General features: G+C 43.3%; 1 protein-coding gene and 1 long non-coding RNA gene across 4 annotated transcripts; one reads left to right on the plus strand and one right to left on the minus strand.

Annotated features, from left to right (window-relative positions):
• The first annotated feature begins 12,635 nt into the window (after nt 1-12,635).
• On the plus strand, nt 12,636-14,996 carry LOC122056388 (trihelix transcription factor GT-3a-like). 3 transcript variants are annotated; one of them, XR_006133129.1, is made up of 3 exons: nt 12,636-13,099; nt 13,184-13,814; nt 14,734-14,996. XR_006133129.1 is itself a non-coding variant. In XM_042618318.1 (2 exons), exons 1-2 carry the CDS (start codon nt 12,782-12,784, stop codon nt 13,706-13,708), a joined length of 840 nt encoding a protein of 279 aa, XP_042474252.1. In that variant the 5' UTR covers nt 12,636-12,781; the 3' UTR covers nt 13,709-14,996. The 3 variants fall into 3 exon arrangements, 1 of the variants encoding a protein (XP_042474252.1); XR_006133128.1 differs by having other exon boundaries at nt 13,184-13,793; XM_042618318.1 differs by having other exon boundaries at nt 13,187-14,996.
• Nucleotides 14,997-15,239: 243 nt separating this feature from the next.
• On the minus strand, nt 15,240-17,380 carry LOC122056389. Its single transcript, XR_006133130.1, has 4 exons — nt 16,587-17,380; nt 16,439-16,499; nt 16,246-16,335; nt 15,240-16,151 (listed from the first exon to the last, which is right to left on the minus strand). It is a non-coding gene; the product is annotated as an uncharacterized LOC122056389 (long non-coding RNA).
• Nucleotides 17,381-27,727: the final 10,347 nt, after the last annotated feature.

Raw genomic sequence — 27,727 nt, forward strand, 5'->3', positions numbered from 1 at the left:
ACAAAACTAATTGTCTCATCTCAAACTTTTTGCTTCTCCTAAAAGTTATTTTTTTGCATAGTTTTTTTTCCTAATTTAACCCAGGCTGTCATTGCATAAAAAAGGGGGAGATTATTGGTACAATTTGCACTAACGATCTAACTCAGATTTTGATGAATGACAAGTAAGTTAAGTTAGGTGTTGGTGTGATCTAACCACCTTACAGGAAATTAACCAGATAGGTTAACAGGCCGACCGGATATCTGGCACGAAGTCTAGATAGGTTAACGGGCTAATCGGATATCTGATAAGAAGTCCATCTAGGTCAACGGGCTGACTGATTACTGGTACAAAGTCCAACTAGGTTAACAGGCCAATCAGATATTTGGTGCAAAGTACAGCTAGGTCAACGGATCGACCGGATAGCTGGTGCTAAGTCTAAATAGGTCAACGGGCTGACGGGATATCTGGCAGGAAGTCTAGTTGGGTATGGGGACCGGACAACTGCAAAATGATAAGTAAAGGTAAGTCACTGGAGGAGAGCGACTAAGTGAGGATGCATCCTGGTTGAGGGGACAGTAGACGTCGATCCAGGTTAAGTCCATTTCGGGTCCCTAATTTGAGACATTGACTAGTTTCTGATCCTACGAGGATAGAAACTAATTACTATCACTTATTATTGTACTAACTTTATTTTACATGGTAGATGTTTTAGTTATTAGACTAACACATTTTGTAGAACAAAAAGGAGCAAAAGCCTTTGGATGAACATTGTCTGAACGTGCCTTCGTACTGTTCATGGAAGGTGCCTTCCAAGGGATAAAGTTTGGCGTTCAGAGCAAATAACACACAGAATTTACGGGATAAAGTTTATCCCATTGGAGGCGCCTTCAACACCTATGGAAGGCGCCTTCAACACCTATGGAAGGCGTCTTCCATGCTCTTTATAAGCCTGCTTGCCCAAAGCTTCATCAACAACTACTATACGAGCTAGTACGTGTTCTTTTGAGGTTCCGATTGCTTCGGGCTCTTGCTACAACTCGCCTGCGAAGCTGCTGTGCCCGATGACTGTTTTGAGGACTTCTAATTGTGGTCGACAGATCAACATTGATACACGAACAAGTTGTTGGTGCAATCGACCTATGCTTGATCGGTATCATCATGGTTTTGATGTGTGTGTCAAAGAGTTTAAGTTAAGCTTTCATATGTGTTTGATATATGTGTTTGGGTCTTGCAGGAGTTGGTGAAACACACATGAGAAGCTTGGTGCAGCTAAACTTGGGAAGCTTATCCTAGGGCTCAGATCCTTGAGTCGGTGAAGGATGGTGTGGAAGACATCCGAGGGACTACCGAGCGAGGAGCAATAGAGTGGAGCTGAGGGAAGCGGACTTCAAGGCAATGTGAAGGATGGCACGGAGAGGAGCCGCGGGCTCGGGTGCATCTGAGGGACGAAGGCCAAAAAAGAGGACTTCAAGGGCAACTCCGGAGAGGATGAGTGTGAGTGTGTAACAAGGTGAAGTCCAGTTGGTTGCAACTTTTAGCAGTCAACTGCACCAGTCGATTGCATGTTTTAGCAGTCGATTGCATGTTTTAGCAGTCGATTGCATGTTTTAGCAGTCGATTGCATGTTTTAGCAGTCGACTGCATGTTTTAGTAGTCGACTGCCAGTTAATAGAAGCATTCTGTTCGCTTAGTCGGCAGCGACCAGTCGACTGCTAAAACTAGCAGTCGACCGGTAAATGATCGTTGGCCAACAATTGGTGCTACGAAGTAGCCGTTGGCTACCTCCAACGGTAGCACCAGTTGACTGATGGTTTTGTCAGTCGACTGGTGCCAAGATGAGTTGATATGATGATTAACTCTCTCCTCTTATTTATATGAAGCTTTGGGGCTTGAAGGAGGTTATTCATGCTTGCTGAATAACTCCTTAGCAATTGTCTAAAGCTTCCAAGTCTACTCTCTTCCTCCTAAAACCTAAACTTCATCATTGTAAAGAGGAAGAGATCCTTTGTGAGAGGTTTGCTCCACCGAGAAGGAGAAAGCTCTAGTCGGGGATTGCAAGGGATTTATCCACTGAAGGATCAAGGGTTCGTCCATCTCAAGGACACGTCATGGAGTAGGAGCAAGCAATCTCCGAACCATGTTACATCGAGCTTGTTAGCGATTTGGTATTCTTTCTTTATTGTTTTCATTAGTTAGTTGTATTTCCGCTTGCGCACTAACTTGTAGGAGAAGAAACGCGATTTGGGGGTGACCTAGCTATCCAACCCCCGTCTAGTCAGCCACCGATCATTTACAAGTGTTATCAGAGCAAGGACACCTTTCAACGGACTAATTGTCGAGAAGAGCACTTTATCAAAATGGTCGGCTCAAACATTCATCCACCCTAATTTGAAGGGGACTTCTCTTGGTGGAAGAAGAGAATGGAGGTATTTTTTGAGACCGATTTTGACATTATGCTAATCATGGAAAATGGTTTTGAAGTGCCTAGGGATCAAGACAATAAAATACTTGAGAAAACAAGGTGGAGCAAGAAGCAAAGGGAAGAACATTTAGCGAATTCTAAAGTCATACATCATCTACTAAATGTCCTTCCCCAACAAGAAGTAACAAGGGTTGGAACCTACTTAAGCGCCAAGGAGTTATGGGAAAAGTTAGTGGAGCTTCATGAAGGGACATCGGAAGCAAAACTAGCAAGAAGGGATCTTCTCCGAACTCAACTCAACAATATCAAACTCGAAAAAGGAGAAAAGGTATCAATACTTCATGCTAGGATTAAAGAAATTTTGAATGGACTAACAAGTGTAGGTGAGAAACTTTCAAACCGAGATATCTTGATGAAAGCCATCAATGCCTTCCCAAGAACCTCGACATGGAGCTCCATTGTAGATCCATTCTATATTTCAAAGGATCTAGAGAAGAGCTCTCTAGATGAATTCTTCTGAACAATGGAGCTTCACGAAACAAGAGTTGAAGGATTAGATGGAGAAGCCAATAGATCAAGAGGAGTAGCCCTTGTGACAAATAAGGGAAAGGGTAAGAAGAAGAAGTCTTCATCCCCACCATCCTCCGACTACGAAGAATTAAGCGCCTCAATGGATAGTGACCAAGAGGCGTATATGGTAAGAAAAATGAGAAGAGCATTTAAAAAATTTTCATCTAACAAATCTCATGCAAGAAAAGTTCAAGAAGCAAAAGTAGGATAAGGAAGATCATTTGTTATAATTGTCAAGGAGAAGGACATATAAGAGATGATTGTCCTCTCTTGAAGAAGAAGGAAGGAAAAAAGAAGGAGGAGAAAAAGACAAAAGAAAAGGGGAAGAAAGTCAAAAATCTAAAGGCGACATGGGATGATCCATCTTCATCGGAGGAATAAGAGAACCATGTGTCCCATTTTTCTCTAATGGGAATTGATGATGTAGCCTCTACCTCATCCGAACAAGAAAAATAAAGGAGCTCAAATGAAAGTTAAGAAGGGAGCTCAAGTGAAGGGGGAGGGCAAACTTCGGATTCGGACGTCTCAGTAAGTGAGGTATACAATCTTCCTCCTCATGTTTTAATTAAGATTATTAAAAGTACAAATGAGGATTTGTTCAAGGCAAAAAGAATAAATAAAACCTTGAAAAATGACATTTGCATGCTTAATGAAAAATTAGAATCCATGTGTTCTAAGGACAATGATATGCATGCTTCTTCTACAAGTTTAAATGATTCATGTTTAGAAGAGGAAAATAGGAAATTAAGGGAAAAGGTAGAATACCTTACCAATGCCCTTAGAAAATTTAAAATTGGCTCTAAAACCCTAAATATGATTATTGGGAGGCAAAGGGCAAGTTTTAAGAAAAATGGGTTAGGATACAATAAACCCAACAATGAAAAGACTTATCATTGTCTACTTGCTAGGGGCAATCAAAAACTAAGGTCATAGATAGAAAATGGATCCCCAAGGAATACTTGATCAACCCAATTAGAAAGAACCTCTATTGGGTGTCAAAGTCAATTCTCAAGGGTTAGAGGATTTTAGGTCAAGTCAACCATGGAAATCATAATTCCAATTTTCTTTTTGATTGACTTGAGACCTTAAGGGGGAGAACTTAGCCTTGATAGAAATTCATAATAAAGTGATAAGTAGATGTTACCTTTATCTCACAATGATTCACATTATTTTTTAACCATAAATGTGAGATATTAGGATGATACAAATAATTCACATATGCTTATGACATTTTAATGAGTTATGAAATGTATCAATGTTTAGTGATTATAGGCCAACTATAGGGAAAGTAAATATTTAATTAATGGATATCTTGCCCATAGATCATAGTTAGACATTTCAAATATTTTGAAAACAATTCTATGTTTTATTTACAGTGAATTGTTAATTTGAAACATATGAATTCAAAACTAGGGTTTAATTTGATACAAACTTGAGTGATTTTCAAGGTATTTGAGTTTTTATCAAAACTTTAAAAAATATGATGAATTTTTATGAAAACATATTTTTCCTAGATAGAGCCCCTTAAAAGAAATATGTCTTCAAAATTTCATGATTTTTTGAATTTTCTAAAAATTTTTATGCATTTCTGAAGTTGGCTTCGGAAGGCTGAAATTCATATCAATAATGTGTTAGTCGACTGCGACAGTTAGCAGTCTACTGGTAGCAGTTTTTCAGCACCTTCAAGAGCTGGTTTTGAGCATTTTTAAGTACACATTGATACCTTGATATGGATGTATGTTTGGTACAACTTTTGATGGTGTCAAAGGGGGAGAAATGGGAAGGTTTAAGTTAGAAACCTACTTGTGTGCAAACTTGAAAATTAAGGTTGAGAGCATATGTTAAGGAGGAGCTTGGGTATTATGCTTCATGTTTACATATTGCTTGTAATTTTCATGTTGTTATTTAAGCCTAACTTAAACATATTGTCACACATCAAAAAGAGGGAGATTGATGGTGCAATCAACCTATGCTTGATCGGTATGATCATGGTTTTGATGTGTGTGTCAAAAAGTTTAAGTTAGGCTTTTATATATGTTTGATATGTATGTTTGGGTCTTGCAGGACTTGGTGAAACACACATGAGAAGCTTGATGCAGCTAAGCTTGGGAAGCTCATCCTGGGGCCCAAATCTTTGAGTCGGTGAAGAATGGTGTGGAAGATATCCGAGGGACCGCCGGACAAGGAGCAACAGAGTGGAGCCGAGGGAAGCGGACTTCAAGGCAACGTGAAGGATGGTACGGAGAGGAGTCGTGGGCTCGGGTGCATCTGAGGGATGAAGGTCGAGGAAGAGGACTTCAAGGGCAACTCCGGAGAGGATGAGTGTGAGTGTGTAACAAAGTGCAGTCCAGTCGGTTGCAACTTTTAATAGTCAACTGCACCAGTCGACTACATGTTTTAGCAATCGACCGGCAACGAACAGAAACATTCTGTTCGCTTAGTCAGCAGTGACCAGTCGACTGCTAAAACTAGCAGTCGACTGGTAAATGACCGTTGGCCAACCGTTGGTGCTACGAAGTAGCCGTTGGCTACCTCCAACGGTTGCACCAGTCGACTGATGGTTTTGTCAGTCGACTGGTACCGAGATGAGTTGATATGATGATCAACTCTCTGTTTTTATTCATAGGAAACTTTGGGGCTTGAAGGAGGTTACTCATGCTTGCTGAATAACTCCTTAGCAATTGTCCAAAGCTTCCAAGTCTACTCTCTTCCTCCCAAAACCTAAACTTCATCATTGTAAAGAGGAAGAGATCCTTTGTGAGAGCTTTGCTCCACCGAGAAGGAGAAAGCTCTAGCCAGAGATTGCCGGGGATTGATCCACCAAAGGATCAAGGCTTCGTCCACCTCAAGGACACGTCGTGGAGTAGGAGCAAGCAATCTCTGAACCACGTTACATCGAGCTTGTTAGCGATTTGGTATTCTTTCTTTATTGTTTTCATTAGTTAGTTGTATTTTCGCTTGCGCACTAACTTGTAGGAGAAGAAACGCGATTTGGGGGTGACCTAGCTATCCAACCCCCCTTCTAGCCGATCACCGATCATTTACACAAGCCACTTCGATCCTAAGTGTCGATAACACTTTTGTACTTAAATTCTGCAAACAGGAAATGCAGTCTGTTGCACTTCTCCGATCTTATTTATATTTGATTCCCTCTTCCGGAGGTATCGGAAGAGGTTTTTAGTGAATTATCCATCGATATATCCGCGGGGCCTGGGTCTTGGAGTAGGAGTAGGAGTCGTCGAAGGCTCTGAACCAAGTAAAACTGCCTGTGTTTTTTTTTATCTTTCGACTTTGGTCATATTTTCTGCTACGCGCACTAAAGATTTTTCAAATGATAAAATAAGTTTTTGAAAACCACATGATTCACCCCCCCCCCCTCTCACATGTGTATCGGTCCAACACAAAAAAGATTATGTTCTATAGTTATAAGCTACCTTGAACATATATATGACATAAAAGTAATTTTCCTTTGAGTCAATTACTTTTAACATAAATATGCATCTACTGACACAGATGTACTTAACCTACCTAATGTGCCTTCTTTTGGGCCGACATAATAGTTTAATTTAGTAGCGTGTGTGTAGATAGATCCAAGAAAATCCTAGAAACATTAATCAAATAGTTAACCACTTAATCAGCCTTAATAACCTAACATTAGGCTTATTAATTAATTGATGTCTTATGAAAATTGATTGGTATCACCCAATTGATTACTTTAATCGATTTAAAAACATACCATATGCGACATCAGAGTCTAATTAATTGATAATGTGCGTTAATTAATTGGTTTGACACAATCGATTTTGCTAATCAATTACAGAACCTTATATGTTTGATATCAACATTGTTAATCGATTGGCATAAATTGCCAATCGATTGACCATCTCAATCAATCATGCTGATCGATTGACCTTTCCCCATCGTGATCATAAGGCTGGTAATCGATTAAATCGAATTCCTAATCAATTGACAACATCAATCGATTAGCCTCATCGATTCTGATTGATTTTGTTAGAGTGTATACTAAAATTCTAGCTTTTTGTATAAACATATAAGAATCATATTGGTCAAATGTCTACATTTATATGCTAAGTGTAGTTGTTCAATTAATTTATATTGTAAATAACATGGTGTGTGGTGTCACACACAGAAGATCATGTTATCAATTCCTTATAAATTATAAACAGTAGCTCATGACTAAGATGGATAGGAACAAACCATTGGAATAGTCGTAGTGTAATTTGATATTAGTTTATCTTAACTATAAAATTACACTAGTACACTCTGAGTGTATTGAGCAGGGTTATTTAAGGTAAGTTCTTTTTATACTGACTGCATAAAATAACAAGACCTTTATTATTATGGAAGTGTGTGCTCTTAATTCTGATATAATAACATACACATATATTTAGTATTTATTTCTTTAATTTATCAGAGGGTGTGATTTAGCTCGATAAATCAAGAGACCCGATAAGTTGGGAAATAATATTATTTATAGTGTGTGTTGTGATTATAGAAGGAAACTGCGTCCTAGAAATCTAAGTTGATAATGTCCCCAAGAGGAGCTCATAAGGATTGTCATGTAATACTGCAGGTGGACTTAGTCCGACATGACGATAAGGTTGAGTGATACTACTCTTGGAGCTAGATATTAATTAAGTGAGTTGTCAGTAACTCATTTAATTAGTGAGCATTCTATATCTTAACCATAAGGAGACTAACACACTCATGATAAGAAGGAGCTAATATAGTAATATGGGATTGGTGCGGTAGTTCAATAATAACTCTTTAGTGGTATGAGTTATTATTGATGAACTCGAGTTGGGTGTTCGGGGTAAACACGGGAAGCTCAAGTTCATCGGGAGACCAAACCAATTCCTTCTCTCGGTCCCTGTCATAGCCTCTTATTTATAAAGTGTTATACCCACCCATACCCATCTTCTTACCCATCTTAAAGTGGTCGGCCAAGCCAAGCTTGGAGCCCAAGCTAGGGGTCGGCCAAGATCAAGCCTTGATGGAGCAAGTAGGTGGCCAACCCTAACTTGGAGCCCAAGTTGGTGGCCGGCCACAATAAAATTAAAACGATTTTATTTTTTAAAATTTTTTTTATGTGGAAGCCATGGTTTTAAAAGAGAGTTTAAAATTTAAATCTTTCCTTTTATAGTTTTCTACAAAAGATTAAGAGAAAAGTTTGATATCTTTCATTATTTGTAGTTAAAAGGAAGATTTTAATTTTTGATCAAACTTTCCTTTTTTGTAACCATCCTCATAATTTTAAAAGAGAGTTTTAAAATTTAAATATTTCCTTTTTTTAGTTTCTACAAAAGATTAAGAGAAAAGATTTGATATCTTTTCTTATTTGTAAATTGAAAGGAATATTTTAATTTTGAGAAAACTTTCCTTATTATAATCATCCACATGTTTTAATAGAGAGATTTTAATTTATAAAAGTTTTCTTTTATAACCAACTATGAAGGGAATTTTTAAAGAGAAATTTTATTTTTAAAATTTCCGAAAATAAATTAGGAAGCTTTAATTTTGTGTTTAAAATTTTCCTTGTTTGGAGGAGTTGAGGTGGTCGGCCACATTGATAGAGAAAAGGAAAAAAAATTAATTAATTAAATTTTCCTTTTCAATGGCAAGGAAAACAGGAAAAAATAAATTTTTATTAAAAACTTTCCTTATTTGTCAAAACCAAGGAATATAAAAGAGAGGGTAGAGGTGTCTCACCTCACAAGAACATACATCTAGTATTCATCTCTTCTCTTCCTTGTGGTGGTCGGCCCTCCCTCTCTTCTTCCTCTTCCCCTTTTCTTCTTCCTTGGCTGGCGGCATCAACTCTCTAGGAGACCCTTGGTGGCCGGATTTTGCTTGGAGAAGAAGTAGAGAAAGGAGGCTTTGTTTCTTTGCATCCCGTGGAGCTTGGTTGGTGGCTGAAGACCTTCATCTCTAGGAGATTCTTGGTGGTCGAAATTTGCAAGGAGAAGAAGGAGGCTTGGATGGATTCTCGTCTCGGTAGATCGTCGCTCACACGACATCTGAGATAAGAAGAGGAATACGATAGAAGATCGTGAGGTCTATAAGCTATAAATGGTATAACTAGTTATTAGTTTCCGCATTATAATTAGTTCATCCTTTTATTTAGATCTTGAAATACCAAACACAAGAGGCTAATGAATCTAAGTAACCGAATTTATGTTTTTCGATTTTGTGTTTCTTTTGTTTTTCAAACTTGTGATTCGATTGTTCTTTTTAGTTAAACCTAGGGTTACTATAAGGAAATTAATTAAATATTAAATTTTGTTGAAAAGCTTTGTCTAGGAAGTGATGGATGCTCCCATACCCAAGAAGGCATAGTGTCTCGTCATGTTTAACCTGGAAGTCGATCTCTGAAATTAATATTTAATTGAATTTGTAACATGGGTGGATTTGGATCCATAATGTTAAGCATCGTTTGCGATCCAAGTCTAAACCACTAAGAACAGATAAGTTAAATTTGGAATCAATAATGTTAAGTTCTGTTTGCGATTCCAAATTTAATTTCTAAATAACACAATAGGTTGTTAGGAAAGGTTCATGACTTGTACAAAATTTTTGTACAGGGGAACCGGTACAATATTCTGAGTAGCAACCGACAGATTTTGTCTCAATTTTTTAAACTATTAATCAATTAGAAATAAATCCTAATCGATTGATGGCATCAATCAATTAGGTTGATCGATTCCAATCGATTTTGTCATGATTTAAAGGTTGTAATCAATTCACCTGATCGATCCTAATCACTTTTGGGTCGCATAACAAGGTCATTAATCTATAGGTAAGATTGCCAATTGATTAGTGACAACCCAGTGATCAATTCAAATCAATTAATGCCCTAATTCAATAGCCAATCAATAAGCCAATACAACCAATCGATTGTCATTGATCGATCAGGCTAATCGATTCTCAATGACTATGTTTGTTATTTTAGTCTTGTTAATCGATTGCCCAATTAAGGCAATCGATTACACCATCGTAAGTTGACCTAAAATCAGATGAAACACGATGATTCTTCACAAAGATGGCAGTTAATCACCATTGTTCTTCATGTTTTTCATGAAAATCATGAAAAATATAGAAGAGCAAGTCTTTCCTAGTTTTTCTAATTACAGAGTTTTGACGATCAAATACTAGTAAACAGTAATCTTGAATGAAATCAAAAGATCGACGAAAAATAAACAGTATTGTCATGAAAAATGATGAAACATAGCACAAGTTATGATACCAATTGATAGTTCTCATAAAACTGAACCTCATGAATTCTACAAACTAGATAAGAATTCGAAATAGGAAATATAAATATTAAGCATGGATCTTGTTTCAACAGAAGCATGACATAACATAATAAATTGCATAATTAAAAGATAGGGAACCTAATTTCAAATCCATTGCCCTTGTTTTTAGCGTCATCCAAGCGATCTAGAAATCCTTAAGGAATAAGAAGTAGTGGAAGAAAAGGGGGAAGATCTTCCAAAGGGATTAAGGTGACGATATCGAATCCTCTTTGTCAATGGGAAATGAAAAGATGTCTCAAAGATGATGATATCCTAAACTCTTGGGAACCTTTTTCCTTATATAGACACTCTGATTTATTATCAACTCATAGATATAACATATTAGGTTTATTCAATTCAAATCTAATAACCCGAAATCTAATAAACTTAAATTAGATCACTTAAACGAGTTTTGTTCATATCCACAAATACAAATAATCAATAAGCCCATCTTATAGAAATTAAATCCAACATATCAAACCAACTTGCTTTATGCAGGATGCTAAGGATCCAAATTGCGTGCTACTATGACTCTAGTATTTGATGCTCTCCTTTGCAATAGTACTTAGTTCCTCGCACTACCCACGAACGTTGTGAGTTCCAAATGGGTCTTCCACCTCAAGTATCATGCTGATGGTTCTCTTAAACGATATAAAATTCATCTTGTGGCAAAAGATTTTAGTCAACAGACATGTGTTGATTTTAATGACACATTTAATCTACAATCCATATATGGTCCTCAACAAATCTTCGTACATGGTTTCATCGTCTCTCTAGTTGGCTATATACTTAATGATTCTTTGACTCAAAGACCGACTCCTCTTTATTTTATAAGTGCAATGTTAAGTCTATGATATTTATCCTTATTTATGAGAATGATATTCTTCTAATCGACAATGATTTAGAAGGCATAATTACTCTACTTAGTATTTTTAATCAAAAGTTCCCTATTAGAGATCTCTGCATGCATGGCTCTTTTTTTTATTGAACTTTTCTCAAATTTTGAAGGTTGTCTACTCTCACGAAGTAAATATATTACTAAAATTCTTAAACGAGTTAAAATGGATAGTGCATATCATATTTCTACACTTATTGTTGTAGTTTATTTTTATTTTTTTTACCTTTATCATCTCTTGCTATAGTTGATCCTCAAATATATTGGAGCATTGTTAGAGTCTTATAATATGTCACTATCACATGATCGCTTATGTTGTTAATCGAACTTGTCAATTTATGCATGTTCCTGCTAAACAATGTTAGGAATGTGTTAAGAGGATCCTTTCGTATATCAAAGACACTATTCTTCATGATCTCTTTTTATATCGACATTCCTCACAAGAATTAAATGATATAGTAATGCAAATTGGACCGATTCTCTTGAAAATAGACATTCTACTAATGGATATATAAGATTTTTTAGATGAAATATTATCTAATGCATTCCAAAAAAACAACCTTCTGTATGACGATCACGATCAAGTACTAAATTTGAATATAAAATTATTATCAATGTAATTTAACATCTAAAATCATTTGACTTCAATTCCTTGTCTTTCTCTTAGTGTTACAGATATAATATGGTGAGATAAAGTAACATATCTTATTGTAAATTGATCAATTATTCATGATCGACAAACACTTAGAGATAAGTTTTCACTTGTATGAAAATATGTATCGGCTAAACAACTATCAAAAAGGTAGATTCGTTACCTTAGCGGCCCCTCTAGTACCGGTCTCACGGATATGAAGAGAGGTTCATGCAGGTACACAGGTCATAGGCGCATGACGGGATAAACCTCAGGTCGTCAGTTCCTGAGAATCAACCCCTGGCCATTACACAAGAGATATCATACGCCCACCGTCTACGCTACGCCCTGGGGCGACTAAACAATTATCAAACCCCTACATCTCATTAAGTTGTTGACATCTTCGTAAGCCATTATTCAAATAACGGTTTAATAAATTAACAACTAAACTCAACATTTTACCATCCTGTTGAATTTGTAGGATAATAAAGGCACAAATAACAATCCTCATTTACAGCCACATCCTAATTATTATAATTTTAATTACTATATTTATCATATCTTTTTATATTTCATCTAACTAAATTATATAAATATAATCATTAACTACGATTATAAATTAATAAAGTAATTATCCTGTGGCTTCATGGTTCCACACTCTGTTTTATCTGTTTGGCCGTGCACGAAAGAGGAAGCACTGAAACTGAGGGTGGCTGCCGTCGTAAGCGTGACGGCACCCTCACGAACGCAGCTCACTAGTTCTCTCGCCCTGCGCTTCTTATAAAAGCAGTGGGAAATCACCACCTCCCCCTTTCCGCGTTGACAGAGAGTCGCCGACCCCATCCGATCCTCACTCCTTCCCCATATCTTTAATTAATCCTATTCAATTCACACCTTGATCAATTCTCTCCCCATCTCTATCTCCCTGCCTGCCGCTCCTACTTCTACTCGCTTCCCTTGATTATTCCATGGAGCATCACCACGGCCACCTCCACCACCACCGCCTCAACCCTTACCAAACGCTGAACCCGGGCCCAGTGGCATCGGCGCAAGACCCCGACGGGGGCGGCGGCGGAGGTGGCGCTGACCAGCGGCTCCCGCAGTGGAGCCACGAGGAGACGCGGGAGTTGCTCTCCATCCGGGCGCAGCTCGACAAGAGCTTCACGGAGACGAAGCGCAACAAGCCGCTTTGGGAGGCTACCTCCTCCTTGCTCCTCCTCAAGGGCTTCTGCCGCACACCAGAGCAGTGCAAGTCCAAGTGGAAGAATCTCGTCACCCGCTTCAAGGTCTTCATTCTTTTGCATTTAATTAATTGCCTCAGTTAGTTCGTCCGTTGTTTATGTGTTGAGTAATTTGGTGCAAGTGAGTAGCAGGGGAGCGAGTCGTTGACGGAAAGCGAGAAGCAGCACTTCCCTTTCTACGAGGATATGAGGAGAATATTCTCTGACCGGGCGGCGGCGGCGCCTTCTCCGTCGGAGAAGGGGAAGCAAGCAGTACTGCAAGTGAAGGAGTTGGACGAGAGGGAGTTAGCGTCGGAGGAGGAGGATAGCGGGAAAGCGGGGAGGAAGAAGAAGCGGAAACTTGATCACCAAGTGGCGGCGGAGATGTCGAAGCCTACGGCGGCGATCAATGTGGCGGTGCGGGAGTTCATGCGGCAGCAGATGGAGATGGAGGCGCGGTGGCTGGAGGCGACGGAGTCGCGTGAGTTGGCCCGGCGAGCGGAGGAGGAGGAGTGGCGGCGGCTCATGGAGGCGCTGCGAGCCGAGCGGGCGGAGATGGACCGGCGGTGGCGGGCAAGGGAGGAGGAACGCCGGGCGAGGGAGGAGGCGCGCGCCGAGCGCCGCCACCAGCTCCTGGTGGCCCTCCTCGATAAGCTCATCTCTCAGAAAGATTAAGATTGCTCACGATCGAAAAGTGCGAGATAAACTGAAATGGATGAACAAGTATATTGAGAGAGGAAATGAAAGAGAGAAGAACAAGGTTAGTTTGTTCTATAAGCAGGTACAAGAAGCTTTACTCCCTGCTAAACATTTTTAATTTTTCGAAGAAATTTTATCTAAAGAGGCAAATGAAGATTTTTTATTATTCTGTTCGAGAAAGAAGATAAAGATTTTGAGTAGCTTTTGAAGATGCTTTGCTTTCCAGCTTACGATAAGTATCAGTACATTAACATGCATGAAAATGCTTCATCTGGCAATGTACTTATAAGCTATAGCTCTTTACTTTTTTCCCACTTTTGCTTTGATTGCAATTGTCCATAAACTTCAATGCTAGCTAGCAACTTAGCAAATCTCAAATAGTTGAAGTTAATAACATTTATAATCTCTGATTTTTTTTTTCAAATATGTGACATTTCAAGGTTTTGTAAAGAAACACAGAAAAACTTTAACTCGACTAGGATATATTACATGCATATGAATACATATTATAGCTTTAATATTGCAAGAGTTTTTCATTTATTTGGTATTTTTTTATTGAAGACTAGAATCAATTGCTCGGTTCGATCCGTGATTTCAGTAGTAGAGTACAAGAGTTAATGATCAATGTCTCCTTGTCTAATTGATCATTATTGTTCAATATTAATATCTGTTTTTGGAAGCACTGCTAATAACTCTTCCAATTTTAAAATGAGTAGATAGATCCCTAGAGAGCCTACCTCCATAATTAAGATCTGTAACTCTCATTTCAAGCTGGAAATTCTAAAGGAATCCAGTAGTTCTTTCCTTTACATCTGTTCATAGAGGAGAGAACCAGATTCAGTGCTGATCACCAAGACTTTTGCAGGCTCTTTGCTATATCTTCATTCTCAATCCTGTAAATATCATTTTACAGGATTGCAGTTAGGGCTTAGTCCTGTTTTTGGTCAGTAAGGTTTTAGCCCTTTGCACATTACAATGATGAAGCTTTTGCTCATCTACAGGTTGAAGAGCCGCAGCTTTCAAGAGAATTAAGGAACTTGTGATCTGTGAAGAATGGAGCAACACAGAGTGAATGCTTTCGCTGACTTTTACTGCAAGTTTCAGAGAATTTGGCTGACCATGGCAACTTCTTAATTGGGAGTAAGTATCACATGTTGCAGAAGTCAAGGAATTGTACAAACCTTGATTATTGATCCTGTTGTGCAGACAAAAGTTTTTTAAAAAAACAATAGTAATAATATGAGGTGTATTTTTAATCCTTCAAGATTGATGTTCAACTTTTACTGATGATTGCAAATGAAAAAGAATGGATGCAAAATTTTCACCATTAGTCGGACGAATCCTATCAACAAGAAAAGAAAAATATAGACTGCAAGTTTCAAGTGCTTGACCTTCTTGACAAAGCAAAAATCAGAAACACCTTGCTCGAGATTGTCTCTAGGATTTAGTTTGCTATGAGGCACTTCCCAGTTTGAAATCCCATGTAGATAATCTTATGGAGCCATCAAAATAAGTTGGTCTCTTTGTATGATATTATTTTCTTCATGCTTCTGTTTCTCACTTCTTTAGAAGAATTGTTAGAGCCATCAGTTCTATGGCCGTCACTGCTTTCCCATAGCTTGTGTAAATCAACATGTTTGATCCCAATGGAGAGTAGGCGTATGAACACAAGTAAACGCCATTAAATGTAATCCTAAAGAAGCTATATTTTAGTTGATGAAGTTGTTTGACTAGAATAATCTGTCCTGACTTTGTTTACACTTTTCGTATCCGATTTGTCTCAGCTGAAGTATGATGTATTATGAACAAACAAAAGGAATGAGGGACAAGTGATCGAGTCACTAATCACTAAACACAAAAAGAATGAGGGAAAATATCTTTGCTTCTTCATTATTCATGCATATAACTATTTTTGATACATTCTTCTGTATACATTATGGGTAATAGTCAATTAAGACAGCAATCTTTTACATGAACTAGAGGGGAAAAAAAAAGTAAAGGTGGACTAAAGAGAGAAGAACCATGAACAGATAATCTGGCTCGTGTGATATAGAGCTTGTAGCATTGCGCAGTGATAAATCAGTCCTCTGATGCGCATGTAGTTCATACCATATATATGTCAAACACGAAAACTTTATTTTTTAATTTGCACCATATATCTAACTCTTTGAACCAACTAATCCTAAGGATGACCCGTTGAGCCCTACGAAAGTTTCTCACCGGCCAAATCATGACTCCATTTCTGAAGAACTGCATGATTGATCATCTGTTTAATAATACACGATGTCTCCAGTATCAGGTACAAAGTGATCATATGATTCAGACTCCTTGATAAGGCTCCAAACAGATGGAGTGGCAAAGGGCCAGATTGTTCAGGTTCCCTATAGTATTTTCCAAGCACTGGTTGAGCTGCCTCAGTCTGATGCAACAGAGTGATATCAAACGTCTATTCGTTGACAAAGTTTCCTCTAGTAGGAGGGAAACTAAAAATGAAATAGCAAAGTACTACTTACAGCTTCCACTAAATGGTAATGTCGTATCTGGGGGAAGAGGAGATGTATGACATGAGTTATCATGGTGGATGTTGTTAATCCATCCATAATCTCGATCCAACATATGAGGAGCCACAAATTTAATTAGATTAATAGATAACAACTCGAAGCAAATTTACTTTTGGCAACTAGGAAGAATTTGTTCCAATTATACCTTTGAACGGTACCAAGAAAGCTTCTCTTGTGTCCGCAGTGATGCAAATATGTGACAAGATCTAACCACATAATAAAGAACTAGAATTGGAACAAGAAGCAGATACCAAATGCATAAGACAGAAGGGAACAGATAGGATTGAAGATACCAAATACGGGATTCCATAAAGCTTTAACATTTGAATGGGGCCGCGAAGCAAGTCAACCCTGCGAGCAATCCGACCATGGCAATCCAGCAAACAGTTGACGTGATAACATCCTTCTTTTCACTAGGAAGGAAGAGATCTCTGCTTGGATGAAAGTGTGTGCCACTCTTCCCTGGACTTCTTGCAAACTGCCATAGCAATGTGCGTTAAGATTTAACCAAAGAGGGTTAGAAAATAGTAAGTATGATCCTTCCTGTGAATAATCCGTCGCCGCCACGGCGAACCACTTATCGAGCCACGCGAGCCCAGGAGTCCTTCGCCCAGCAGTGCTTCGGAATGGCGGCTCGGATCTCCGACAGCCCGAACGGAGGCGGCATCCTGGGATCAAAAGCCTCCGCCTTTCCCGTCCCCTCGTCGCTCGGCTCCCTCCTTCACGGACGCCATCCTCGCCGGTGCGCTCCCACACAACGCCCATCCGCTGAGGCGGCCGAGTCCGAAGGGGCTAAAGGAATCAGGAAATCCGCCGCCTCTGGAGACCCTTCTCAAATGTGTAATGCCAATGGGAAATCGGAGATTGGATCTGGAACGATGGAACGCGGCGGGAAAGGGGTCTGAAGCCACTACATCCGAAAGAGATGGCCGAACTTCGCCATCCCAAAGATCGCTCCTTTCGGCTCGCCTCTTGTGCAGAATCCCTTTTCCACAAATTTGCAGAGGAAAGGAGAGAGATCTTGATGGAAACTGCAGAGGAAATCAAAATTCAAATTCCGCGGCGCCTCTCGCTGGGTTCGAAGCGTCTCATGTTAAGGCGGCAACTTCGTTTTTTACTCAAACAGGAAACACAAAACGTGGCTGAGAAAAACAAGGAAGGGCGTAATCATGACATCATGGAGCAACTTAAAAGGAGAAATTTACAAATCCCTGACCCGAATGAGGCAGCGTTGGCATATAGCATTTGTGAGGGCCTCGCTCCTTCTGAAAGGCATTTTCGAAACTGGAGAATAGCGACGCCGTCCAAAGCGCGCGCGTCGTACCGAACTGTGCACGAGTTGGCGGCAACGCAGCATTCCCACGTGGCAATTCGTTGTCAACGGAGCAGGAGAAGTATCCGTCTCGACCGTTGACTATGTTTTTTAAAGTGATTATTGTACCTTTACATCTAGTTCATTCAATGGCCGGATTTTTTTCCTTCTAAAATAAAAAATATATAATTAAGTACGTAAAGGTTTTTAAAAAATTAATAATATAGGATATACTTATTCAAAACCTCTAATATAATTTTAAAACTTATAAAGAATTCATTTAAAATTTCACCAAACTTTATTTGATTCATATAAAATCTAAAAAAAAGATAATATATTTTATAGTTATTTAGTACCTCTAATATATTTTTTGAAATATATAAATTATATTTTAACACTCAATTTAGTTTTTGTCCAAAATTAGGCAAAGTGGCAAAATAGTACTAATATATAGGTAAGTTGATTGATGGTTCTTTTGAAATGTTATGTTTTAAGTTAAAATTTAAATTTCTAAGGGATGATTGTAAGCATGAATCCTATTTTTAAGTGATCAAAAGTTAGTTGTGTATTATTCTTTTCATATTTAATATGTGATAATAGACATATACTTAATGACAACTCATGCTACATTTATTTCTTTATTTAGATATATTATATTTTGACTTATAAATATGTGGATTAAGACGACATAAAAAATCTAACAACTAGTGTTAAGGTGGTCTGTAACTCTATCAAGGGATATCAAAGGCATTTGTGATCCCTGGTATCAACTAGTGTTAATGTAGATTCGTTACATTAATAGTCATCCTAATATTGGTCCCATAGATATAGAGGGAGATATATATAGGTACATAAGCATTAGGCGCATGGTAGAGTAAACCTCAGGTCATTAGTTCCTGAGAATCGACCCCTGACTATTACACCAGAGATGTCATGCGCCTACTATCTATACTACGCCCTGGGGGCGTCAATGGTAGCTTTCGAATTTATATGAATTGATCCTGTCCGAATCGCTGAGTCAACGGACGCTGGGCACATGACGCTCCCCTTTTCGCTAACGTGGATCTTCGGCCGGTCGGACTGCGCTCCGGCGAACCTGCAAAGAAGTCAGGCCGGGAAGGGATTCCCGGCGGCGACCCTCCGACGCTCAAGTCAGGTAAGCGAGTGGTAGAAAGAGTAGCTCCAAAGCTTGTAGAACGCGTACCTCCGGCGAAGTCTGCGGCTCTTTATATAGAGCGGTGAAAGAGCTTCTACACGCCCACCGAGGCTTGTATGTGTCCGCAACCCCTACCTCGGTATGGGTTTGTCAGAAAGCTTACCTGACGCCATACTGCAACAGTCTCATCGCGCCTTCGATGGGACAACAGGACACCCCGTTGTCAGACAAGGAGTATGGCCTAGCCATACGACTTGACGGCTGTCAGGAGATGTCTTGTCCCTATTTACCCACCGCCGGCCAGGACGTCCGTCCGGCTGGCTAGATGAAGAGCGACGATCTTCCGCTATGAATCCCTGCGCCGTCCGGGCGGCGCGTCCATTACGTCCTGCCTTCTCTTAGGCCTTCCGCTCGGCCATTATTTACTGTTTCATTGAGCGTCGGAACCCCGATCCCTGTCGGGGCGCCTTTCACTATCAGATGTTTACTGGCAGGCCGATCGGCTTGCCCCTTTTCTCATGAGTCCGGTCGGCTTGCCCCTTTTCTCATGAGTCCGGTCGGCTCACCCTTCTTCGACGGACCACCTGGTCTTTTGACATCCACGTGGCGTTGACCTCTCGTTAGGGGGTCCCGGGCTTTTACCACCGGATCACTTGCCTTCCCCTCGAGTCTAGTCGAAGGAGGCGAAGTCCGACTGACTGGACTGCCGATCTGATTGACCAATGATCACTGCATTAGGCCGCTCGGCCATGCATAGAGATACTCATCCGTTCGGCGGTATCTTATCCGTGCCTTGTGTTCTCTTGGAATCCTTGTCCGATGCTCTCCCCTACTACTCATCACGTGCGCTGCACATGGTAAGGGGAGCTCATTAAATGCGGCCAATATCAAGTTGACACATGGCGATCGTGCGTCTGTCAGCATATGGCGGTGGCGTCACTTTTGATGGGACAGCCGCCGTTTGAAATGAACGGCTAGATGACGACCTCGATATCGGCGACCTGGATCGGACGGCTGAAATTAATAGCGGCCGCCCTTATAAAGCTCCGACTTCCGCTTTCCGCCGCATTTCGGCCTCATCTCCTCCCGACGTTTCGCTGCTCCTTTCTTCTCCGGCGACCTTGCGTTCCGGCTCTCCGGCGACCTTACAACTTCTTCCGATCATCTCCTTTGCCCGTAAGACTCCCTCTTCCTTGCCGCCACTCCTTTCTTCTCTCTATTAGCTATTTCTTTTCTCATCCCGCGCTCTTTCCTAGTTTTATTTCTCCTTCCTTCCATCACACGTCCGTCCCTGGCCTTATACCATGACCAATACCTCACAACCGACCGACGGTGCTCCGGGTCTTTGGTATTCGACCATGGAAAGCCGGTTCGACGAGGAGGACGCCTTGCGCCTCACTCGAACCTATGATCTGCCGACCGACCACCAAATAGTGTTAGCCACACCGGCCGATCGGACTCATGAACCGCTGTCCGGCACCGTTCTATTCTTCCGAGACCAATTTTTGGCCGGGCTACGTTTTCCACCCCACCAGTTCTTCTTACAAATCTGTAATTATTTTCGCATTCCGCTCGGTCAGGTAGTCCCTAACTTCATTAGGCTGTTGAGCGGAGTGATAGTCCTTTTTAAACTGAACAACATCCCCCTCGACCCTAAGATTTTTCACTACTTTTTTTATCCCAAGCAAGCCGAGTGGGGTACCTTTATTTTCCAGTCTAGGATAGGCTTCGTCTTTTTTTATAATATGCCGAGCTCCAACAAACATTGGAAGGAGCACTTCTTCTATGTACGTTTTCCCGAGCGGCCAACTTTTCGTACCAAGTGGCAGACGGCGATGCCGGCGCAACCGGAGCTCGGCAAATTGAGAGGTGATGCAACCTACCTTCATGCGGCCGAGCGGTTGGTGGGTCAGCGCTATCACATTGACAAGCTACTCCTTCCAGGAGTAATGTATATCTTCGGCCTGTCTTCCACCCCCGCCGATCTACCTTGCAGCATGAGTAAGCGATTCTCATCCCTCCTTTTTCTTTTGTTCTAATTGATTTAATCTTTGTTTCTGCAGCTGAAGTTATGTGGCGTGCTAAGGCGACCGAGAAGCTCAAATTGAAAGCCGCTCAGATTGAGACGGTGAAGAACAAGGAGGTCGCCGAGCGGGGCCTTGATCCAGCCGATCCGACCGGCGAATTAGGCGAGGGGACTCAGGATGCCCCTGAAGCCTTAGCCGCTGCTACCTCTCATGACGAGGCAGCGGGCGGCACAGAACCTTCTACCCAAGCCGAGGTGGAGGGCCGTTCGGCCGATGATGTTCCGCTAGTCACTCGGAAGTGCTGACGACCGAAATCCTCGTCCGTCTCAACTCCACTTGATGAGCCACAGCCCGAGCTGGGCGCGGATGCTCCGGTGTTGTCCGGGACGGTTTCCCTAGAGAGTACCCCGACCCCACATGGCTCTCCGAGAGCAAGCTCTGATGTGCCGCCGTCCAGCCCTTCAAGAACTCTGCGCCGTATCAGGCGTTTGGGCGAGCTTCCTTCCTCGTCCACCGGTGGGCCATCCGGTAAGGTAGATGTTTCTCAGGGCGAGCCGAGCGGCCAGAATTTAATTAAAACTGTCCTGCGCCTCCCCTCAGAGGAATACATGGCCGCTGCTGATCGGCCAGTGGTCCCCGAGCAGCAGATCACCTTGACGGGCCCTCTTGCACAAGTTTGGGAGGACGCTCGGCGCAGAATAAAAGCGATGACTCCCGGGCAGCTCGGCAACAACAACCTTCAACAGGCCACCGGGGTATGCTCTTTTTCTTTGTTCATGTATTTGAATTAAGTTTTTTAACCTGTTTACTTTTGCTCGTAGAACTGGGTGGAGCAGATTGCCGTTAGCAATCGGTTGACCGAGCTGGAGGATGAATTGAAAAAACTCAAGGCCGCGGGAGACAGCCGACAGTCGACGGCCACTCTGGAGAAGGCCAAAAAATTACTGGAAGCCGAACGGAAACGAGCTTCCGATCTGGCGAGCAAGGTCGTTCGGCTCGAAGCGATGGTCAAACAACGAGATAAGGATATCAAGACGGCGACCACCCAGAAGCGCCAGGCCATCGATGACATGGACCGAATGAAGGTGGATATCAGAGGGCTGGAGCAACGCATCAAGGATCTGAATGCTCTTCTGGCCACCGAGAAAGAGAGCCGTTCGGCCGATCTTCAAAGATTTGATGTAGAATTGAAGGATCTCCAAGCTGCCAGCGACGCTGCCCACGCCGAGCTCAAAGAGTATCAAGAGGGGGAGTCAGCTCGCTCCGACGAGGTGAGGAAGGCATTCGTCCGCTCGGATGCCTTTGGGGAGAAATTTATTGACAAGATCTCCCTCACCTTTGAAGAGGCGATCAAAGCGGCTGTGGCTCACTTAAAGGCCAAAGGCCACCTGCCCGCCGAGCAGACCATCCCTCCCGAGAACCTCGCGACCGTGATGGGCACCATCCCTGATGCTCTTTTTGATTTCGACGCATGAAGAGTGTTTATTTTGAACTTTTTTGTATCCCCGCCGTTCGGCCAAACTTATTGTTGCTGTAACTTTTTTGGCTGGCCCTGTGCTTAATAGATAATCTTTTCCTTTCCTTCAACTAAAGTGTTCTTTAGAACTCCTCCGCTCGGCACCACGCTTTGTCAGACTAAAGTCGATTGTCTTTAATAACGTCTTTCATCATGCGACTGAGCAGCCGCTCGGCATGAGAACGCCCTTTGTTGGAATGGTAATTATTTTTAGTTCTCATTGACCAATTTTTGCTTTGTGCCTTACCCCCAAAGGGGTTTTTCGTATATTTTTGATATGCGAGCCGCTCGGCTACTCAGGGGTCTTAAAGAACGAGCTTTGTCGTCGATCGGCTTCTTACCGCCGGAATATATTACCTGGATGGCTTTTCCGCTCGGACGTTTATAGACGCCGGCTCGTCTCTCGATATTTAACGTCGGAGCTCGACGGTCTTCCGCTCGGACGTTTATAGACGCCGGCTCGTCTCTCGATATTTAACGTCGGAGCTCGACGGCCTTTAAGGCTACTTTTAACACAGCCGGTCGACGAAGATATTTGCCATCTTTACAATTTTGCTTCCTGCATTACAAGGACATAGGCGACCGAAATGTATATAAATTTACATTTAGCGCACCTTTCACCCTGCTCGAATAACGTACTCCCGGCCGAACGGCTCGGGGTCTTCTTCGTCGAGCGCTTGGCTCGGTTATTATACCTCCAGCCGAATGGCTCGGGGCCTTCGGCATCGAGCGCTTGGCTCGTATACTATACCTCCGGCCGAATGGCTCGGGGCCTTCATTGTCGAGCCTTTGCCTAAGCTAACATATTTCCAGCCGGACGGCGTGAGATCTTTGACCTCGATCTCGCTTCGAATAATACACACCCCGTCCGATCGGTACGGGGTTTTTATCATCAAGCCTTCGCCTCGTGTAATTTATATGCCCGGCCGAACGGCGCGGGATCTTCACACAATAAGCCGTTCGGCGGATAATGCTCAGGGCGTTTTTATCTTTTTGCTTCCTGCATTATAAGGACATAAAAACTAGCATACAAAAATGAGTTACATTGGTGCACCTCTCATCCAGCTCGGTAAGGCTGGAGATGGTTTGCGCTCCATGGCCGATCCAACTGCCATCCGTCCTCATCCTCCAAATAGTAAGCGCCCGAGCGAAGCTTTTCAATAACCTTGAAGGGGCCCGCCCACGGTGCTTCTAGCTTTCCAACGTCGCCGACCGGCTTGACTTTCTTCCAGACAAGATCGCCGACCTGGAATGATCTGGGGATTACGCGGCGATTGTAGTTTTGCTTCATCCGCTGTCGGTACGCCATCAGCCGAACGGACGCCTTGGCTCTTTCTTCTTCGACCAGATCCAGCTCCATGTTCCTCCGCTCGGCGTTGTCCTCATCGTAATTTTGGATCCGAGCGGACTCGACGCCGACTTCAACAGGGATGACCGCTTCGCCGCCATACACCAAGTGGAAAGGCGTGACGCCCGTCCCTTCCTTAGGAGTCGTTCGGATGGCCCATAAGACGCCCGGCACTTCATCTACCCAACTTCCTTCCAAGTGATCGAGCCGAGCGCGCAGAATGCGAAGAATTTCCCGATTGGCTACTTCGGCTTGACCGTTGCTTTGGGGATAGGCTACAGATGTGAAGTGCTGTTCAATGCCGAAGCTTTGGCACCAATCTTCGAGAATTTTGCCTGTGAATTGCCGTCCGTTGTCGGAAATCAGTCGACGAGGGATGCCGAACCGACATATGATGTGCTGCCATATAAACTTTTTGACCATCTGTTCGGTGATCCTGGCTAGCGGCTCGGCTTCCACCCACTTGGAAAAATAATCGACCGCCACTAGTAGAAATTTCCGCTGTCCGGTCGCCATAGGAAATGGACCCACGATATCCATTCCCCACTGATCGAACGGACATGAGACTGTTGATGCCTTCATTTCTTCTGCCGGTCGATGATAGAAGTTGTGATATTTTTGGCACGAAAGGCATATCGACACGGTCCGAGCGGCGTCCGCTTGTAAGGTTGGCCAAAAGTATCCAGCTAGAAGGATCTTCTTAGCTAGTGATCGTCCGCCCGGATGCCCTCCGCACGATCCTTGATGTACTTCTTGGAGGATGTAGACCGAGTCCTCCGAGCTTACACACTTCAACAGCGGTCGTGAGAAAGATTTCTTATAAAGCTGATCGCCGATGAGTGTGAACCGACCGGCTCTCCTCCTTAGCAGCTGGGCTTCATTCTCATTGGATGGTGTGGTGCCCGAGCGGAGGAACTCTATGATGGGTGTCCGCCAGTCGCTTGGAAACGTGAGGCCTTCCATCCGGTCGATGTGCGCAACCAACAGTACTTTTTCAATTGGCTGCTGAATGGCCACCGACGATATTGAGCTCGCGAGTTTGGCTAACTCATCGGCTGCTTGATTTTCTGCTCTGGGTATCTTCTGGACAATAACTTCTCTAAAATTGACTTTAAGTTTCTCAAACGCTTCAGCATAGAGCTTGAGCCGGGTGCTGTTAATTTCAAAAGTGCCAGAGAGCTGCTGTGCGGCCAACTGCGAATCCGAATGAAGTGTTACCCGACCGGCGCCAACATGCCGAGGCTATGAGGGCCTCATACTCTGCTTCATTGTTGGTAGCTTTATAATCCAGCCGGACGGATAAGTGCATCTTTTCTTCTTGAGGGGAGAGCAACAATATTCCAATCCCGCTTCCGAGCCGAGTGGACGACCCATCCACATATATTCTCCACATAGCTTCCGGCTCTGGCCTTTGCACCTCAGTCACAAAATCGGCCAAGGATTACGCTTTGATCGCCGACCGGGGCTGGTATTGGATATCAAATTCGCTTAACTCCGTCGTCCACTTGATGAGCCGCCCGGATGCTTCTGGATTCAGTAACACACGCCCGAGCGGGCTATTGGTTTTGACAATAATGGTATGCGCCAAGAAGTATGGGCGAAGGCGCCGAGCGGCGAGGACCAGAGCAAAAGCTATCTTTTCGAGCCCAGTGTAGCGAGATTCAGCATCTTTTAAAATGTGACTAAGGAAATACACAGGCTCCTCTCCGCTCGCCCTCACCAGTGCCGAGCCAATTGCTTGTTCGGTGGAAGACAAATAAATACAAAGTGGCTCACCCGCAGTCGGCTTGGCTAATATTGGGAGGGAATTCAGATATGCCTTCTAATCTTCGAACGCCCGGTCGCATTCTTCGTCCCAGTGAAATTTAGTGGCCTTGCGCAAGATTTTGAAGAAAGGGAGGCTCCGGTCGGCAGTTTTTGGAGATGAATCGGGACAGGGCGGTTATCCGACCGGTCAAACGTTGCACTTCCCTTGTATTTCTTGGAGGCGGCATGTCTTGTAGAGCTTTCACCTTGCTGGGATTTGCTTCAATTCCCCGCTTGGTCACTATGTACCCCAAGAAACGTCCTCCTTTTGCTCCGAACAGGTACTTCTGGGGATTTATCTTGACTCCATATTTACGCAGCGTTCGGAAGGTTTCTTCCATGTCCTTGAAGAGATCGGCCGCTCGGACGGACTTAATGAGAATGTCGTCCACATAAACTTCTAAATTCCGCCCGATCTGCTCTCTGAATACTTTATTCATCAAGCATTGATATGTGGCCCCTGCATTCTTCAATCCAAACGACATCACATTATAGCAATAAGTGCCGTCGGCCGTCACGAAGCTGACTTTTTCTTGATCCTCACGGGCGAGCGGCACTTGGTGATAGCCCTGGTAGGCGTCGAGCATACAGATTAATTCACAGCCGGCCGTAGAGTCCACCAGCTGATCTATCCGGGGCAGAGGATAAAAATCTTTCAGGCAAGCCTTGTTGAGATCCCGAAAATCTATGCATACTCTCCACTTGTTGCCCGACTTGGAGACTAATACTACGTTTGCCAACCAGCTCGGGAATTGCACTTCGCGTATATGGCCGGCTTCCAGAAGCTTCTCCACCTCCGCCCGGATGATGGCATTCTGCTCGGCGCTGAAATCTCTTTTTCTCTGCTTTACCGGCCGAACGTCCGGTCGGACATGCAACTCGTGCTGCGCTATGCTCGGCGAAATTCCGGGCAGCTCATGTGTCGACCAGACGAAGACATCATGATTTCTTCGGAGGCATTGGATCAGCTCCTCTTTCTGCTTCTCCTCCAGATCGGACGCAATAAAAGTCGTGGCCTCCGATCGGGTTGGGTGAATCTGCACTTCCTCTTTTTCTTCATAAATTAAAGAGGGTGGCTTTTCGGTGATGGCGTTTACCTCGATCCGGGGTGCCTTCCGAGCGGAATTGGCTTCTGCTCGGACCATCTCGATGTAGCATCGCCGAGCTGCTAGCTGATCTCCCCGCACTTCTCCCACTTTGTCCTCCACGGGGAACTTGATCTTCTGATGGAAGGTTGCGACGACCGCTCGGAATTCGCTGAGCGCCGGCCGTCCCAAAATGACGTTGTAGGACGAGGGAGAGTCGACCACCACGAAGTTTATTGTCCTTGTCCTCCTGAGCGGCTCTTCTCCTAGCGAGGTAGCCAGCCGGATCTGTCTGACCGGCTGAACTTCGTTACCCGTAAACCCGTAGAGCGGAGTTGTCATGGGCAATAGCTCGGCTTGATCAATTTGTAGCTGATCGAACGTCTTTTTGAATATGATGTTGACTGAGCTCCCTGTGTCAACAAATACGCAGTGAATAGTGTAATTGGCTATTACCACTTTGATGAGCAGAGCATCGTCGTGGGGTACTTCAACTCCTTCCAAGTCCCCAGGTCCGAAACTAATTTCGGGCCCTGCCGCTCGTTCTCGGCTACAGCCGACCGCATGAATCTGGAGCTGCCAGACGCTCGCCTTTCTAGCTCGGTTGGAGTCTCCTCCGGTCGGCCCGCCAGCAATAACGTTGATCTCACCTCGGGAAGTATTGCTTCTATTTTCCTCTTCCCGAGCGGATGGTCGAGACTGTTCTCTGGACGCTCGGCGATTCTCCTGCCTTGGAGAACGATGCCGATCGGGAGTCTGTTGCCGTGGCCTATTAGCTCGCGTCCGATCGGCTTCATGAGTTCTCTGTCGCCTATAGACTGAGGGAGACCGTCGTCCGGCATTCTGGGGCACAGGATGAGCCACGAAGGGAAGACTTCGACAATCCCTTGTGTTGTGCGTATCCGTCCGGTGGAAGGAGCAGAACATCGGGGTCCATCTCTTCTTTGGCTTGGGCCGGGCGACAGCTACCTCTTGCACATGGGGCCTGGCGTGGGGGGATCGGATTGCTTCGGCCCTTGGTCCTTTGGGCGGCTGATGAGCGGAGTGCTGTTTCCGCTCGGCAGGAGGAGTCCGCTCGGTTGGAGTTTCTTTTTTCCTGGCCGCTTGCGCTTCTTCCACGTTGATGTATTCGTTAGCCTGGTGTAGCATGCGATCGTAATCTCGGGGCGGCTTTCGGATGAGTG

This window comes from Zingiber officinale, chromosome 3B, assembly GCF_018446385.1.
Source record: "Zingiber officinale cultivar Zhangliang chromosome 3B, Zo_v1.1, whole genome shotgun sequence".
Lineage (NCBI taxonomy): Eukaryota > Viridiplantae > Streptophyta > Magnoliopsida > Zingiberales > Zingiberaceae > Zingiber > Zingiber officinale.